The 19,025-nt window shown below is 44.8% G+C and overlaps 1 protein-coding gene across 3 annotated transcripts in view; it reads right to left on the bottom strand.

Annotated features, from left to right (window-relative positions):
• Nucleotides 1-19,025, bottom strand: part of ME3 (malic enzyme 3) — a 250,131-nt gene that overhangs the window by 131,723 nt on the left and 99,383 nt on the right. For all 3 annotated transcript variants that reach the window (XM_049889593.1, XM_049889592.1, XM_049889595.1), the window contains 2 exons: nucleotides 8,215-8,348; nucleotides 4,623-4,772 (listed from right to left, as the gene is read on the bottom strand). In XM_049889593.1, coding sequence (XP_049745550.1) covers nucleotides 4,623-4,772; nucleotides 8,215-8,348 — 284 coding nt within the window. The remainder of the gene's footprint in view (nucleotides 1-4,622; nucleotides 4,773-8,214; nucleotides 8,349-19,025) is intronic.

The raw sequence follows: 19,025 nt of genomic DNA, 5'->3' as shown, positions 1-19,025 counted from the left end.
GAGAAGAAGGGATGAAAATGCAGGGCTTCCAGCCAGTTCTTTCCAGTTTGACCCCCTGCTGAGAATTTCCACTTCCACTTGGGGATCTTGTTAAAATGTAGACTCTGATTCAGTATACCTAGGGTGAAAAGGCAAATTCTCAGCAGGGGGTCGAATCAGAGAGAACCAATCTGAAGCCCTGGTTTGAGGCTGTTAGCCTGGCAGATCCCAGAAGTCAGAGGCTTCGTGGCAGGAAGGGGAGGCTCTTGGTCTGTTTCCCTCCAAACTTGGAGCAGGTGGGATACCTACTGCCATCTAGAGTTGCCATCTCGGAACCTTGTTTGTCTTCTACATAATTGAAAAATAAAGCCTTGTTATTGTTCCTTAAAAAAACAAAGTCACCAGGAGCTGAGTGAGATTCAAGCCCAAGCCCGCCTTGTTTCCAAGTCCATGTTTTTTCCATGACCCACAACCCAGCCCCTCCATCATCGATATAGATGGGTCCCATACAGAGGCTGGGAAATGTTAGGTCTACAAGGGTGTGCACATGCCTTGGAGGCTGAGGAGAATGAAGATAGGGCTGGTCAAGAGGGAGGCAGCCTGGGAGGGGGAAAGTATTCACTGACACTAGAGAGCCAACTGTCTCATATTGACTTCCTCCCTGCATTACCCCTCTTGGTTGAGGTCTGTCCTCACCTCCTGGCCAGCTCCACCTCTGGCTTTTACCTCTTCTGTGTTATATACTAGTAGCCTTCAGGAGCATTCCTTCAAGCCAGGGTAGCCAAGATCCATGGCTCATGGAGGCAAATGACACAGGACATGCCAGGGTCAAGGTAGGATGAGGCAGGGGAGACTCCAGCAGAGCCCAGAAACTTCTGCTGTCTCATCTGCTCAGGACAGTGCCCCTGAGATACTGTGGCATCTCCTCCCACGTCATGAGGTGATGGAGAGCTACAGGCATGTTACCGAGCTTCAATGTTAGCATCAGCTGGACCTAATTAGCTTTGGTTGGAGGCCAGACCTCTTACAGAGGGCTCTATGGTTCCAGGGAACCTGGCAGGAATGCTTATCGTTTCAGAAACTGAGAAGAAGCTGGCTTTCTCCATCTTGGCCTCAGGGCAGTCCTCCCTTCAGATGCTAATCCATAAAGCCATTCTAGGCCAGGCCTCAGATGAGGCTGGGGTCTAGGGTGGAGCCCAAACTTTCATCCCCCTCAGGAGCAAGGCAGGTGTGGAATCAATACCTGGAAAGCAGCCAAATGGAAACCTAGAGCAATGACAGCTCAGAATGTCACATGTCAAATAACTTAATTGGGTAATCATGTGAAAATGGTTCGTGCAAAAACATATGTGGGAAGTCTATACCAAGTATGTGAGGGACCAATCCAAGAAGTCAGTTCAGTCTGCCCATGCCTACCGTAGCCCCATCTGGCTGCAGGTCCCAGGACCTTCCACTCAGAGCATCAATCCTCCCGGAAGAAGCTCTGGAAATGTTAGCTGCCAATCCCTACTAAAGTCCCCCAGGCAATCTAACATTCCTAGAGCTGCAAGGACACTCCACTCCTGAATGCCCACCACATGTGCACCATCCCTAACTATAAGAGGGAGCATACGGTGGTGGTTACCTGCCCATACTCTGGTGCCAGACTGCACGGGTTTGAATCCTGGCTTTGCCAGTTAATAGTTGTGTAACCTTGGGCAAGTTATTTCTCATCTGCAAATGGGATGATAATAGTACCTGCCTCTTAGAGTGGCTGTGATAATTAAATAAGTTAATATATGTAAAGATTTTAGAATATCACCTGGCTCATAGTACGCTGTTATTGTGCTTTTCTTCTGATTCCAGTTCATTTCTAGGTTCCCCGCTGGGACTGTCACATACTTTTTTTCCACATCATGTGCCCAGCTTCTGCGGCACCCTACTCTACCTTTGTCTAGGGCTGACCTGGTGGCCTGACCGCAAGTAGTTGGCAGGGCCCTGTTTCTATCCACATGGACTCACAACTCTGTTGCTGAATCCCTGTCCATCACTGATCCCTTGGAGAATCCCCTGGTGGGTGGGGCCTGGACCTGAGTCTGAAAGAGGTTCCCACTAATCCAACCCCCTTGGGTGGTGTGAAGGAGACCAAGGACTTCCTCTTTGTTGGGGAGAACCACTAGTCAATTCTCTTACCCAGCCCCTCTACTCTCCTGCTGCACCTACCATGGGATCCCAGAAGGCCATATATTCTAGCAAGTTGGGGTATGCTTGGATCATTGTAAACACAAATGCTTTTTGTCCCAATTCTTTGCATTCGTCTTTCACAGCCCAGCTCAAATGGGACCTTTTTGGTGAAGACTTTCCTGATTTCCACAGTCAGAATTCTGGCTTGACCAATTGCTGGCTTCCTATGAAACAGAAGTATATGTGATGAACTGTGGGGGACGCAGAAGAGGAAGTGATCAGTTGGTCTGAGGGAAGGTCAGGGATGGCTCCAAAGAGAAGTTGACACTTGGAGTGAACCTTGAAGTATATCCAGATTTTTAATGGGTGGAGAAAGAGGAGTGAACATTTGAGGCAGAGGGGACATCATTCCCAAAAGCAGTGAGGCAGGAAAGTGCCCAGTGCACTTGGGCATGAAAAATAAGATCAGTGTGGCTAGAACATGGTAGGCTTAGAATGCTCTGTCAAGTGTTGGACTTGACTTTTTAAGCCCTCAGGGCTGGCGAAGGCCTTTGAGGAGGGAAATGACATGAGCTGGCCTGCACTGTGCAGGAGGGAGGACCCAGAAGGATCATTTCTGAGAAGGAACTGGGAGGTGAGCGGAGCCCCACATCCTTCAGAAATGTACCATCAGCTCCTAACATCTCCATGGGGATGAGAGTAAGAGGACAGGAGTCTCTTTCCTGTTGAAAGTGGTAGGTTGAAGCCAGAACTGCTATGGAGCCCTGGCAAGATGCCCTTGCCTCCCTGCCCTATGAGATTGCAAAGCTTGCACGCCTGCTGCAGCCAGGCTGCATGGGGGCTGTTCTGAATGATGAGGACACGTCTGCTTCAACAGCCAGACACCCCATCAAGACGACGTTTGATGTTCTGTGCTCTGCTGTTCTTCCAGTGGGACCAGGAAAGGAAGAGAATGGGCATGAGGGTTTCCTGTGAGTGGGTTGCAATGCTTATTCCAAATGCTGGCTTCAAAGCCAGCACTTGTTTTTCCAAATTAACAAAAGATGTTCTAGATTGATAATTCCATGTTCTTCATATAACACATGATTTATAAATTCTGCCTGAATGTAAATTACACATCTGTGTAAAATCAGTTGCCATCGAGTTGATTCCAACTTGTGTCAGAGTAGAACTGTGATCCATATGGTTTTCAATAGTTGATTTTTTGAAAGTAGATTGCCAGGCCATTCTTCTGAGGTGTCTCTGGGTGAACTCAAGCTGCCAAACTTTTTGAATAACAACCGAGCACATTAACCGTTGCACTACCCAGGGGCTATAGCATCAACCAAAACCAAAAACCTGTTGCTGTTGAGTCAATTCCCACTCAAAACAGACAGAGTACCACTGCCCCATAGGGTTTCCAAGAAGCAGCTAGTGAATTCAAACTGCTGACCTTTTGGTTAGCAGCCTGAGCAATTAACCACTGTGCTGCCAGGGCTCCAGCATATTCTAGCACAGACTAAAACAATGTTACATTACATATAATGAACCCAGACAGAGCTCTTTTATCATTAGTGCTTGTACTATGTAACTATGTGTTTATAATTGTCAGGCACATTGCATTGAGAACCTTTGAAAATCCTTCCATTTTTCCTTTTGAACATATATATAGAAAGAGAGAGAGAGAGCCCTGGTGGTGCAACAGTTAAGCACTCGGCTGCTAACTGAAAGGTTAATGGTTCAAACTCACAGAATGGCTCCACAAGACCTGGCGATCTGCTCCTGTAAAGATTACAGTCTAGAGAACTCTATGGGGCAGGTCTACTCGGTCACATGGGGTCGCTCTGAATCAAAAATTGACACCACATCACCTAACAACAACAACTACAACATATATATATGACCTTGCCAAGAAAAAAACAAGTAATCTCTTTACAAAAATGCCCCCAAATTCTTTGGCTCTAAAAGAAAATGTAGTGTCAATTTTTTTTTTTTTTTTGCTTAATAAAATGAGGTTTTAAATGAATTCTGAGCCAAGCCCAAAGGAAGGAATAGTGGTTCTTTGAGTCAGCAGAAGAATTCAGTCTTTGGTATCCAACACTCCATTATTCATTGGCTGAATTGGCAAGAGAGCTGTCTGCACTATAGAGAGGACCACAGCAGGCGGGAGGGGATGACAAGTAGATAATGAAAGACAAACAATCTGAAGTATCTCTCAGGCCAGATTTGAAAACATTCTGGACATTTATTATTTGGTGGTAGAGAAGCTCTGCTGTCCCCCACGGCCCAGACACACCCTCAGCTCATTTCTCTGCTTATAGGGTAATTTTCCTGAGCAAATACTTAAAACCACGTCTCCTTACTGGGCTACTGAACCAGGCAAGAGTTAGTTCCCAGAGTTCCAACTAATAAGCAAGGGAGGTGAAAAGAATTTATCCCCTTCGATGAGATTAAACACCTGCCAAATTGAGTCCTCACCCCCAACCTCCCTGAAAGCTCACCGGGGCCTGCGGAAGGCCAGGCCATACTGCTGACAGGCCAGCCCCACTGTGGGCGTATAGACGATTGGCATGAACTTCTCCACATCTGAGGTCAACACTCGGTAGAAGAGCTTTTCATTCCGGTCTTGGAGTGTCATGAGAATGATGTACCTTGAAAAAGGGAGAGAACAATCAAGCTGACCACATGGGCCTCACGTGCAGTTACCACCCATAGGTCAGTGGAGGCTTGCATTTTGCTATGCTGCTGAACAGGATTCAGGGGAATTTCCAAACTAAGACAGACTAGGAAGAAGAGCCTGGTGAACTACTTTCAAAAATCAGCCAATGAAAACTCTACAGATCACAATGGTCCAATCCACAACAGATCATGGGGATAGCTTAGGACTAGGCAGCATTTCCTTCTGTTGTGCATGAGGTTGCCATGAGTTGGGAACAACTTGACAGCAGCTAACAATGACTACCAATAGGTGGTAGCAGGGAAGGCCCTCACTGCCACTGTGTGGAAAGGGCCAAGGGCTATGTGGGCCAGTCAAAGACTCAGGGCTCCCTTCCCGCTCAGCCACTTATAAGGGCACCAAACCCAAAAACCAGTTGTCGTGGAGTCGATTCTGACTCACAGCAACACTACAGGACAGAGTAGAACTGCTCCACAGGGCTTCCAAAGAGCAGCTGGTGGATTCGAACTGCTGACCTTTTGGTTAGCAGCTGAGCTCTTAACCACTGTGGCACCAGGGCTTCTGTAAGGGCACATTCATGGGCAAATCAACCATCTTTCCTTAGCGTGAGTTTCTTTCAACATCCTTGCAGGGATGTTAAGGGATTAAAGATAGTTGCAGATACCCCAGGTCTGAACAGTAATTAACACTTACATGGTGCTTATTATTATACATGGTGCAGGTACTGTTCTAAGTATTTTTATGTTCATTAACTCATTTAAAGCTTTCAGCAACCTGTGAGGTAGGTCGGTAATTCTTGCTACTTTACAGACAAGGAGAATAAGGCACAGAGTAATTAAATAATGAGCCCAAGGTCTCATGGCAGAGTTGGGATTTGAACCTGAGCTGTCTGGCTCTGGACTTTGTGCTCTCAACCATTGTTCACAACTGTTGTGTTATTATTATTATATGAATGTTAATGAATGCCAACAGAATAATAACATTCTGGGGATAGAGTAGGGTCATGGAAAATACTTAGCATACAAGCTGTGTATCAACTGGCCTTCCTACCACACAGGGCTGATTCCTGTCACAAGCAGAGTTCTCAAGTAGCCGAGTACCAAATGACCTCAGGAGCCACGTACCAAAAGGATCTCTCCCTTATCTAGTCCCTGAAGCCTGAAATCACTAAACCAAGGAAAGAGCCTTTCATTTGCACTCCTAAAAATGCAAGAACCTCTGGGAGAGAAAACCCAGAGGTTGAAATTCATGTTCAAGTATAAGTGACTGCTGATATCACACCTTTCCTGGAGAACAGGTTGGAAGAAAGTACAGAGGTACCTGAAGCCCTGGGCATGAGGTGGGATGAGAGAGATGCTCCCATAGGGGAAAAGGGCTGTGCTATAGTGGGATGATCACTGGGCATGGTACCAGGGTCCTAGGTTTGAATCCCAGCTCTGCCGTTTACCAGCTGTGTGACTTTGAGGAAGTCGTGTGGCCTCTCGGGGCTCAGTCTCTTCTTTCCCACCAAAGGCATTGGTCCAGGACTAAAAATGTTCTGGAAGGTGCTTTCATAAAGGGAGGATGTGCACTCATGATAACCAGGATCTCAACTCAGGGTCTCCAGGATTCTTTTACTCAGTAGTGTTTGTGCAAATCTCTTCCTAACGCTGCATTCAGTGATGTCAAGTTGGTAACTTGAAATTGATTATGGTGGCATTAAAAGCTACATAGCAGGGCTTCCTCCTACCCACTGGAGAACCAGTTTTAAACATTTACCAGCACACTGCCCTTATCCAAAAGAAGCTGGGGAGCTTCCTTAGCATTTCCCCAAGCACTTGCTGAAATGAGGGACTCCTGGGAATGAGCAAGTCAAAGTGGTCAACACGGTGCCAAGAGCAAGCATCTAGAGCTCCCAGAAATGGGTATACTTTCCTGTCCCTGAGCTGCAGAATGTCTTTCCAGGCACATAAGCAAGGTCCATCAAACTAGAAAGAACTGGAGAGACGGATTTGGGACCTTAACTTTCAGTGTTTAATATCTTTAGGAAAAAGGTTTCACTTTGGGCTTTAATTCTTCTTTGTAAATTTAACAAAAGGGGGAAGTTCTGATTGTTCAAAGTTGGGGCATGTCTCATGTTACTAGTTGGAATCATTGTGCAAATTTTGGTTTGCTCTTCAAGGCAACATTGCTGGATCAAATCTGAGTGGGGTGCATAAGAGGGAGAGACTTTTTGGCTTGGGCTGCAGCATAATCTTGGAAAAGTTAATGGGAGTGATATCTCAGAGCTTTGGGAGTAGGGGAGGAGGGACAGAGGCTTACTTGTACACCTCCACTCAGAAGCAATGGATGATATGGGGTGACCACAGGAAGATGGGTGCAGACCACTGTGATATGCTGCTGAGGTCTGTCCCTATGGGGATGGCCACACCCTTGTGGATCAAAAATCTTGGCCATTAAGTGCTATAGATACATGGGGGACCCTTATTTTCTCTGCACACTTCTGCTGGAGCCCATATCAAGGCAACATATTTCTTTAACAAACTCTTACATAGTGCCTACTGTGTGTCAGGCTCTATTCTATGCACATCAGAATACTAACACACTTACTCCTCACAACAGCCCTATAAATTAGGTACCATTGATATCCTCATTGTACAGATGGGGAAACCATGACTCAGAGAAGCCAAGTAACTTTTGCCAGCAAGTGGCAGAATGAGGATTTGAACTCAGTCTAGTACCATAGTCTAGTACTAGGCTTTGCTCCCTGCCGTACCTGTACTATAGCAGGAAGGTTAACAGAACAGATTTGGGAGCCAGATGATCTGTGGCCTACATGCAAGTCCCAGTTCACCCAACTCATATACTTTCAGAAAAGGGAGGGACCTCGTGTTTATTCTTACTGGGAACAATTCAGAAGGGGCAGGGTTATCAACTGCTAACTGTAAACCTTCAACACATGACGTAGCAGGTCCTTCCCAAGGTGTCCCTTTGTCCACTTCCCCTCTCCCCTACCACATTTCCCTATTCCAAGAACTTGGTCCAGGTACTACTTCCTTAACATACCTGTCTCTATGCTTTTCCTCCATGTCTTCCCTCTGAGTGAAATGCTCTCCCTGGACCCCACTGCTGACTACTGAAGTCCTAGCAGCCCTTCTAAGGCTGACTTAGATGCTATCTGTTCCCAGAGGCCCTCCCAGTATCACTAATTAAAATTGAGCTTCCCTTCCCAGTTTTCTCAGGACACATGAAGTGTGCCTTGATCATAACAAGCCCTGTACCTCAGGAACCCCTTAGAAGGCAGGGCTGGGTCTGGGATCCCTTGAGTCTCTCAGGCTTTCCTAGCCTGGGACTACCTAGAAAACCCTCTGTAGACCACAGGTAATGGATGGCTCAGCCCAGGGACTAGGTAGAGAGAGCAGACTTTAGGCACTGACTTGTCCAGGTCACTCTGCTGCCGCTCGTAGGATCTCATGATCCGGAGGAGCTGGACATCCTGGCTCAGGAAGCAGGGGGGGATTAGGCCGTGGATTCCAAGCTGTATCCTTTCTTCAAGGGTAAAGGCCATCCCCTGGGGAGAACAAGAAAGAAACATACACACAAATGGATGTGCAGGAAACCAACCAACAGAAGAGGTTCCATCTACCGATGGGCAGAAGTCAGTAAGACGGACGCAGTAGAAAGGACTCTGGGTTCAAATCCCACCTCCGCCATTTGAGTAGCTGGCGATCTTGTGCCAGTTACTTTGACCTTTCTGAGCTTTAGTTTCCCCAATTAAAACAAACAAAAAAAACCTATATTGCCTTTTTTGTTTGTTTGAATAGACTTTATTGTTTAGAACAGTTTTATATTTACAGAAAAATGGAGAAGATACAGACAGTTCCCCCATACTCCCTCTCCTAGTTCTCATACTATTAACATCTATGGTATATTTGTTATAATTAATGAACTAACTGATATTAAGGAATTATTATTAACTAAACTCCATGCTGTATTCAGATTTCTTAGTTTTTACCTAAGGTCCTTTTTCTGTCTGAGGGTTCCATCTAGGATACCACATCACATTTCCGCTCCTCTTGGCTCGGACAGTTTTTCAGACTTCCCTTGTTTTCGATAACCAAGTATTTTGTAGGATGCCCCTCTGCTGGAATTTGTCTGATGTTTTTCTTATGCTTTGGCTGGGGTTATAGGTTTTGGAGAGGAAGTGCCATTTAAAAAAACCAGTTGCTGCTGAGTTGATTCCAACTCACAGTGATCCCAGGTGTTAAGAATAGAACTGCACTCCATAGAATTTTCATGGTTTATAACCTTTTGGAAGCAGATCACCAGGCCTTTCTTCCAAGGTGCCTCCAGGTGGGTTTGAATCACAAACCCTTCAGTTAGTAGTCAAGCACTTAACTGTTTCTGCCACCCAGGGACTCACATTTACATCACATCATAACAAAGGTACATGCTATCAACATGATTTATGACTGTTGACATTGACCTTGATCACCTGACTTAGGTAGTGTTTGTCAGGTTTCTCTACCATAAAATTACTCCCCTCCCCCCCACTCCCTACCCTTTTCCCCACTGTACTATTTGTAAGGATATATATATGCACAGTCCACGCTTAAGGAGTATGGATTTGCGCTCCTTCTCCAGGGTTGAGTATCAATACAAATTTTTTGGAATCCTTCTGCAAGGAAGATTTATCTCTTCTTCTCCTCCTATTTATTTTTTTCCATCACTTATTTATATTAGTATGGACTCATGGATATTTATTTTTATGTTGGGTTATTTGTTTTTTTGCTCAAATTGTTCAAGCTTTGGTCTTTGGAATTTTTTTCAGTTGGCTCTGTGTCCCTTTGACATATCCCCATAATATAGGTATTTTTTTGTTTGTTTGTTTTTAGCACTTCCTTACTTTCTGGCACTTCAAGATGTTCAAGGCTCATCTTGTGTATTTCCTGTCCCATCCTAGAATCAGCCATTTCTCCAAGGAGCCCTGGTTCCTTTTACTGGAGCACAGTATTTAGGAAGCAAGATCTGGTGCTAGGAGTACTCATTACTACTGGGGTGTCATTGTTTCCAGGCTCTCTCAGATGACAGAGCAAGGTAATTATCTGTATACTATCCAATGTATATACATATATCTATAACTATTTCTATAAGTAAACATCAGTATCTATATTAAGCTAAACATACTTTCATACTTTGCATCTCCCTAATGACAAATGGAGCCCTGGTGGTGCAGTGGTTAAGAGCTTGGCTGCTAACCAAAAGTCAACAGTTCGAATCCACCAGCTACTCCTTGGAAACCCTATGGGGCAGTTCTACTCTGTCCTGTAGGGTCACTATGAGTCAGAATTGACTCAATGGGCAACAGGTTTTTTTTCTGAATGCCAAATGACGTCAAGCATCTTTTCAGATGCTTACTTGCCATCTGTGTTGTGTATCTTCTTTGGTGAGGTTTCTGTTCAGATCTTTTGTCCATTTGTAATTGGTTTGTTTGTTTTCTTATTGTTGAGCTTTGAGAATTCTTTGCATGTATTGAATACAAGGTCCTTTATCAGATACGTATTTTTAAAATATTTTCTCCCAGCCTGTGGCATGTCTTTCCAGTCTCATAACAGTGTCTTTCACAGAGCAGAATTTTCTGATTTGGACACAAGAAAAGAGGGGCGAGGAAAGCAGATGGGGAATAAGTAGGATGGCATGGAATCTGCTTCCCAGCCTGGTTCCCAGCTAAGCCCTATGGAGACAGTGTTTGCTGCAGAAATTGCAGGAACTTTTCTCATAAGAGACACTGCGAGGCGTGGGGACATAAACTGCCTTATTGCAAGGTGATAAGGTACAACACAGACTCTGAGTGGCTCTGCTGAGATGAGGGCTGCTCTGGCACTGCTTAGAAGCATCTAGAGAGAGCTTCCTAAGTGTTCTCATGGAGAATCCTGGCAACAGCAACAGTGGCAAGTCCCTGAGTGGCTCCATGGTGTTAAACACCAACAAGGAGGGAACCAGAATTCCCACTGGGGATCGTCAAGGGGCTGAGGACATGCTTTTGAGGTAGCAGCATATGCTAATGATATTTGGGTTAATACTGTCAATATGACCCGTGTTGTATTCAAGGCTGATGGTACCTGGGTAAATTCTGGTTAAACCCTTATTCTTAAAAAAAAAGCCCTAGGTAATACAAGGTCCCTCCTAAAAGTGAAGAGGGCTGTGTGGATAAGAAGCGAGGCCTAAATTATGCCGATGGCAGTCTAGCTTTCCCCAAAACCCTTGGGATGAGAGCACTTTGATAGGGAGCATCAGAACTCCCCACATTCCTCCACCAGCTGAAAAATATCTCATCTACAAAATTCTCATCACAAGATCTTTTGTGGGGAGATTCGAACACAGAAATTCAAACCCATATATTGATCACCCACACCCTGGAATTATTGCTATAATCAGATCTAAGGAAAGGACTCTAGCAAATATCCAATCATATGATTTTTTATGCTATATTGTCCTTGCAACTACTTCTAATTTATAGATGATAAGACCAAGTAAGAGAGGTTACATAATGCTTCTGAAGTTGTATAGCTAATATCCCATATTTTATTGCTTCTTAGGCCATCTTGTAATCAATAAGTACATCTGGTGTGATTTTTTTTTCTTGATTTCATTGACTAGAGGTAAGTGGCAAAACCAAGATTTGATAACAAGTTGTATTCTCATCACTATGCAATACCTCCTCCCAGGGCCTTGATGAGATGGACTTCAGACAATGTGAGTCTGGAGTCAGGGAAGAGGTGTGGAAAAAAAAGAAAAAGTGAGTGAAAGCTAGAATTCTTGGCTACTTTGAATTCCTTCTTTGTCTTTGTCTGGTGACTTGGGGATCTCTAAAATGATGAATACTGGGCTCCTCTTGGGTTTTTATAAAGCAGTATTACAACCCAATTTATGAAAATCCTGAAGAACTTTTCCTCTTTACAGAAGAATCGCTGGAATTTTATGAGAGATTTATCCTAGGTAGTCTCTACTCTGTTAGAAAGTATGACCTACAGAGACTTTTCAAAGTACTCTCCATACATGAAAACTCAAGCTTTTTCTTCTTCAAAGCCCAGAGTCACCAGTTCATAAATCCCCTGTGTTGGCCACTAGCTTGGCAAGCATGGCGCAACAATACTGAAATCCCTGATCCTTCTGCAGAAAACTACCTTGCCCCCGCAACTGGGCACTTTCACCAAACACCATTAGGCAGGTGACTGTTCCCTGGCTTGGTAAAGACTGTGATTGCCTCTCCTTGGCCCTGGGGATCCCAGGGAGGCCCAGGCATTTAATTATGACATCATCTTTGTTAATGACCACTGTGGCTTTAATAATAGTCTGCTTCTCTCTGCAAGGCTAAGTGTTTCTCTTGGCTGATGGCCACCAACTTTTGTATTTGAAAAAAAAAGCATAACTGTTTAGCAACTGGAAATTTCAGGGATTAAAAAAAATTACTTCTAGAATCTTCTTTTCATCCTGAAGCGAACGTTATGGCAACCTCAGATTTACAAATTTGCAAAACAGAAATGCAGACTCTTTAACTGCACTGAGTTTTCCAAAATAGGACGGGCATAAGACGGTTTACCAGGGTAAACGTATCGGAACGTATTTCTCTACAAGGAAATAAACTTCGTTAGCTTTTGATCTGTCTGTTAAACAGTCATGTGTTCCGTAAGGCATACCAGGTTTAAGGTAAGAGTAGGGATTGTGCAACACGGAGGAGTTGACAGTGGGGCTCTCATTCATTCTTACTACATTGAGAAATTACAGTTTCTGAGTGCCTAGTTAAACAGATTCATGATTTCTATTACCTAGTTTTCAAAAATGCTCGAAAGGACAAGTGGCTTTTACAAAATGGCTGGCTTTCTTAGTAGTATTTCAACCCCATACCCTTGTGGTATTCAGCCAGGTTAACACTGGTAGGGACCTACCAATTGTTACTATTTTGAAATGTTTCCATTGTTACAGAGCCACTGCCCTGAGTAACTGCCTCTTCCTGCCCAGGGTACCTCCTTACCCACTCTGATTCTCCCAGGGAAACTGTGAACCTCCCCAAGATCCAACAACCAATGGGTTAATGTCTGGCAAAGCAGGGGGTCTCTTAACCCTGCTCCAGCACTGAAACCCTGATCAGTGCCTCTGCTATGCCAGTTGTAAATCTTTTGAACACCATCTCTGACTTTACCTGTTTTATCATCTTCCCTGGCCCAGTCACTGAACTCTAGCTCAGCCCTGCCCAAGTTCCCAGGACAAAACTTACTGGCATCAGACAGTGGATATTTGAATAGAACCCATTTTGGAAATGGTGGGCTCAAAGGCCAGCCCTCCAGGTGGAGCCTCTGCCCCCCGCCTCCAGCCTTGTTCAGAGACCCAGCTCCCCCTGAGTGCTGTTCTTAACGACTGAGCTCTTCCGAGGGCTGGTCTCCCCATCCTACTTGGTGATCAGCCTAGTGCCTCTGGCATTTTGGACCTAGAGCTCTGCTCTACACTTGACAGCTCTTCTTTCATTCCACAAGCATGTATTAAATTCCTGCTTTGTGCCAGGCTTACCACCTTAGGCACTGGGGAATCCTAAAAGGAACAGGTCCTGGTCACTGTCCTTATGAATCTACTAAAGGAGTTGTATGAGTTAACATATGTCATGGACTGAATCGTGTACCCCCAAAATATGTGTTGTAAATCCTAGCTCTTATACCTGTGGTTATAACCCTATTTGGGAATGGGTTTTCTTTGTTATGTTAATGGGGCAGTATTAGTACAGGGTGTGTCTTAAGGCAATCTCTTTTGAGATATCAAAGAGAAGATTAAGCCAGCAAGCAAGTAAAAATGAGGGAAGATAGATGCCACACCACGTGAAGATCACCAAGGAACCAAGAAGAGACAAAGATTTTCCCCAAGGCTGACAGACAGAAAGCCTTCCCCTAGAGCTGGTGCCCTGAATTTGGACTTCTAGCCTCCTAAACCATGAGAAAATAAATTTCGGTTTGTTAAAGCTACCCACTTGTGGTATTTCTGTTATGTTATAGCAGTACTAGATAACTAAGACAACATGTAATAGTGATCCTGGGCCTCTGCCTTGGGTAAGCACCTAGAAAATGCAGTGCTGCCCATTTCACGTGTTGTGGGGATTAGATGAAATAACGCACATGACACACTTAGCACAGGCACTGGCACACGGTAAGTGCTCAACAAATGCCAGCTGTTCTTATTACTATTATTAGTTTGTTCAAAGTGGCACAAGATAGCTCCTGAGCAGATTCTGGAGATGAGTCCTAAGGACAGTCAGAAATTTGGCAGAAGGGAGCTGGGGGTATAGGAGCCGAAGTTACGCGTACCACATAAAGCATTACTCCTCCCCCGTGGTCGCAGGCAAGTCCCTCCACCACCAGGCCTCGTCCTGCCTCACAGGCCCACTCACCCTCGAGCCTTAACACGCGCATACATTCTGGCCGCCATGCTGTGGCTTGAAGCAGTGGCCCTGCCCACCGTGCTCTGGCTACTTCCCTCCTCCGTCTTCCCACTCACAGCCAAGGCCTCCTCCCCCAGATGGGTCTCCTCTGACTCCCCCATTTCACACAGATCTCTCCCTTCTCTCAGAGTCGGTGTCATACAGGTTAGCACGTGTAGTGTGGTTTCTGTTTGATTTCTTGAGCATTAATCACTGGTGGCACAGAGGTAAGGGCGTGGCTGCTAACTGAAAGGTCACAGTTTGAACCCACCAGCAGTTCTATAAGAGAAAGACCTGGTGATCTGCTCTTATAAAGATTACAGCCTAGGAAACCGTATGGGGCAGTCATACTCTGTTATACAGGGTTGCTGTGAGTCAGAATCAACTCTATGGCACATAATGACAGCAATCGCTAGATTGTAAACTCAGTGTGGTGGGCAAGAAAAAGTTCTGAAGCAGTGAACACAGGGTCGTGACATGATAATATTGTTGTCATAAGTAACAATAGCAACAATGACCTTTTACTGAGCACCACCTGGGTGAGGCACTGAGACAGGCACTTCACACTTGTCATCTCATTTAATCCTTATAACAGTCCCAGGAGGAAGGTACTATGATTATTATCCCCATTTTGTGGATTAGGAAATTGAGGCCAGATAGGTAAGTGACTTGCCCCAAGGCACACAGCAAGTTGATGGAAAAACTAGGACTAAAACCCTGGTCCATGTGTGTCCAAAGTTCATACTCTTCTCTGAGCTTATCAACTAACTGCTCCTGAGAATTGACAGATTAAATCAGTTGTGACTGAGTTGGCTTTTATTTGACTAAATATGAGATTATTCTGCTTCTGCAAATAGAGTCAGTTACCATAATGGTCTCAGCCACTGCTGAGTGTTCCTCTGTATCTGTACCAGACCAGACAGCCCACTGCAAACAGGTGCCCCTGTATCTCTGAGTTTACGTTCATGGTCCACAGCACACACATAGCTAGGTTTCCTCTGAGCAGCATCATTATTGAAAAGAAGGATTAGCAGACACGTGTAACAGTAAAGGGTTCTGTTCCACACATCCTTACGTCATGCTCCAAACTGACAGCTTATGCTGTGACCAGCTTCCTCCATCAGTTACAACAGCATAGACAGCAGTCACAGCGGGGATAAGAGCTTGGGCAGTCAGCTCTGAGACTGAACAATTAAAGCTGATTAGCTGTTAGGGGACAGGAAAGCATTTCCTCCTCCTTTAGCATATTCCTTCATAATTGCTTACTTGGGATTTTTATGGGTTAGAGTGACGTGGACTGTGATCAGAGACAGGAAAGGGGGATTACTGGGGCTGCTGGTTTCTCACTGAACCCTAGATTTATGAGGGCCCCTGAGCACACTCTTGGGATGGATATAGGGAGGTCTCAGAAACTCAAGCATCGAGAGGTCTCAGTAGACACCGGCCTAAGCATGGCCTTCCTCCTAGACATACTTCCGTGATCAGGTACAAAATTACCAATCCAGAAACACATCATAAATTCTTGAAAGGAGAGTGGAGGATACACTGCCCATTACTGCTCAGAACTAACCTTAAACCAGCCTTGGGCTCAAAGACTGGGCTCTGGTGCTGCAGACTACAAGTGTAGGGATGCTGCCTATGACCCTTCCATCTGTGTTGTACACAGAAGTTCTTTTCTAGTTAATAGATAGATACAATTTAATTATCCTTCCAAGGAGTAACAGCCAGGACACAGGTGCTGTATTCACACAGCCGGTGTAGGAGAGCAGGAAAGAACTGGAAGATAAAAGCTCTACATTCAGTTCCTCCATTTATAGGCTGTGTGACCATGGGGGAGTTACTTCACCTCTGGGAGTCTTCTGTCTTCACTAGGTGGTTATGTTAAATCAAATGAGAACATGGGTAGGAAAGCTCTTAGTAAATTGAAAATGTAGAATAAAGGTAAAAAACAAAAGCAAACCTGTGGCAGTGCCTGAGGTGCACTGTCCAGGAATTGAAACCTGGTCCCCTGAATGGAAGGTGAGAACTCTACCACTGAACCACCACCGTGCACTCACAGGAGCTAGAGGTGAATTTAAGGGAAGGGTGGGATCTTGGCAGAATCCCTGCAGGCACACGGCCACACCTGGAAGCTGGGTGGCAGCAGACAGGAGGAAGGCTTCAAAGGGCAGTTTGAGTTCCTTGTCCGGACCAGCCTGGCTCCAAGGAAGAAGGAAAACATGATGGGAGGATTTGGGGAAGAGACAGCCCATCTTTCACAATGAGTAATTTAAAAGTCAAGGATGAAGAAACAACTTAAAAAAGAAAAACTGAATGCAAAGTAGATGTGAAGAAATCTACAGTGGAGGGTGGGGGGTGGAGAGAAATTCCTGTCAGAGATGGAAGAAAGAATCTTTCTTTCCTCAAGCTGTTTGGGGCATGTTTTGCAAATACTAGAAACAATCAGAGCAGCTCATAAGGGGCCTTTGTGGGGCTTTGTGGCTTCCGGCAAACACCAGCTCTGGTAGCAAAGCTCTGAAATGGTCCCCCACCTTACCTACGGAGGATCTTACTTGAATGTGGACCTGGAAAAGTAGAACTAAGGTGAATAAGGAGTCTGTAAAAATCTTTAAAACAGCTGTTAAATATGCTTTCTTTCTAAGCCTTTTGAGCTTCAAAGAAAGTCCCGCTTTATAACAAGGAAGTGTTTTTCAAATGCTTTCACATAAACATATTGGAGGTTCCCAGGATGCTCACCCCATTAACTGAAAACCTGGTGGCGCACAATCCTAACAGGGTGTCTGGCCCAGGCAGAGGCTTAGCTCATTCTCAGATGAGGCAAGGTCTAGGAAGGGCCTGTGCTTTCGGTAGTGGGAAGTCAATCATAGTAAAAAGGCATCGCTCTTTTCCCTTGAAACGTGTCTCAAGGTCTTGCTCTTACACCATTTCCTTTAACATCTTTCAAACATGCTTTGAATAAATGTCATGTCAACATACTAAATCTGGGGAAATGCATTCCTGGGGCGAACTCCCTCTGCTGTTGCTCCACCCCCAGCTAAGCTTCTGGTTCCAAGTCTCTAGAATAGAACCGTTCTGGTAAAGATACAGAGGTTCCGCTTGAGCTAATTTTCCTTACCCTCTCATCACATTATGCAAACAAGTTACTTATTTCTCCGGGTCTCAGTTTTACTCATCTGAGAAATGGGGACAATGTGCTCCGTCTGCTTCATAGGGATACCGGTAGGTGATCAACAAAGATAACAAGCAGAAAAGTACTTTCAAATACAAATATTAAAGTTATTATTAATAACTAATTCAGCTTCATTGGCCCCCTTCAAGGTAAGAATAGATTTGGGGTTTAGTAATCACTTTTGAGAGGTTTGAGAGGTCATGGAATACTTTTAGAGGAGATGAGAGAGGAAGTGGCCCATGATGTCCTGGCTCCTCCCCCAGGAAAGGTGCAGTGTCTCCTGCTCCCAAAGAGCCCCCTGCATGCTTCTAACGCTGACTTCAACATATTGCCTTGCAACTATCTGCCGTTGACTTGCAACTATCAGATACCCAGAAACAGAGTATCTGAGATAGAGATACTGAGGATGGTCTCATTTATCTTTGCATCCCCAACACTTAACACAATGCCTAGCACTTCATAATGTACACTGAACAAATGAACGAATGAATGAAAGTGTATGATTCCTACTTCATTAAGAAAGCTTGGGTAGAGGATACTTAGCGTTTCCTGAAGTCCTGTGTGAAACAGTGATTAAGAGCTGGGCTTTGGAATCAGGCAGTTCTGGGTCTGAAAGTCTGTTACTTACTAGCTTTGTGACATTGGGCACATTATTTAACTCCTCGAACAGAAGTTTCTTCAAAATTGGTATAACAACGCCTGCCTCAAATGCTGGTTAATGAGGATTATATATAATAAGGTATGTGCAGTGCCCAGTAAGCATGCAATAACTGGTAGCTAGCATTATTGTTTATTTCTTAACCGATACATAAAAAAAAGGAGAGGATAATTAGTTCTGCTGGAAGCTTGGAGAGGAAAGGATGGGGTGAGAAAGATGACCCAGCTTTTCAGGTGAGGTGACATTCTTGGGTTCCTGTCAGTAGTAGGAGCTGGGCTGGAAAGCTTCTCTTTTTTTTTTTAAAATTGTACTTTAGATGAGTTTTTACAAACTAGTTTCTCATTAAACATAGTTTTATGACACTGGTTAACAACCCCATGACATGTCAACACTCTCCCTTCTCAATCTTGGGTTCCCTATTACCACCTTTCCTGTTCCCTCCTGCCTTCTGGTCCTTGTGCCTGGGCTGGTGTGCCTCTTTAGTCTCGGGTTTTTTTTTTTTTTTTTTTTTTTTTATGGGACTGTACAATCTTTGGCTGAAGGGTGAGCCTCAGGAATGACTTCATTACTGAGCTGAAAGGGTGTCTAGGGGCCATACTCTCAGGACCTCTCCAGTCTCTGTCAGGCCAGCGAGTCTGGTCTTTCTTTTTGACTTAGAATTTTGTTCTACATTTTTCTCCAGCTCTGTCCGGGACCCTCTATTGTGATCCCTGTCACACTAGTCAGTGGTGGTAGCCAGACATCATCTAGCTATACTGGACTCAGTCTGGTGGAGGCCGTGGTAGATGTGGCCCATTAGTCCTTTGGACTAATCTTTCCCTTCTATCTTTAGTTTTCTTCATTTTTCCCTTCTCCCGAAGGGGTGAGAACAGTAGAGTATCCTAGATGGCCGCTCACAGGCTTTTAAGACCCCAGATGCTACTCACCAAAGTAGAATGTAGAACATTTTCTTTAT

This window comes from Elephas maximus, chromosome 7 (assembly GCF_024166365.1).
Source record: "Elephas maximus indicus isolate mEleMax1 chromosome 7, mEleMax1 primary haplotype, whole genome shotgun sequence".
Taxonomy (NCBI): Eukaryota; Metazoa; Chordata; class Mammalia; order Proboscidea; family Elephantidae; genus Elephas; species Elephas maximus.
Note: the sequence above shows the minus strand (reverse complement) of the source record. Positions and strands in the feature narration are given on the sequence as shown.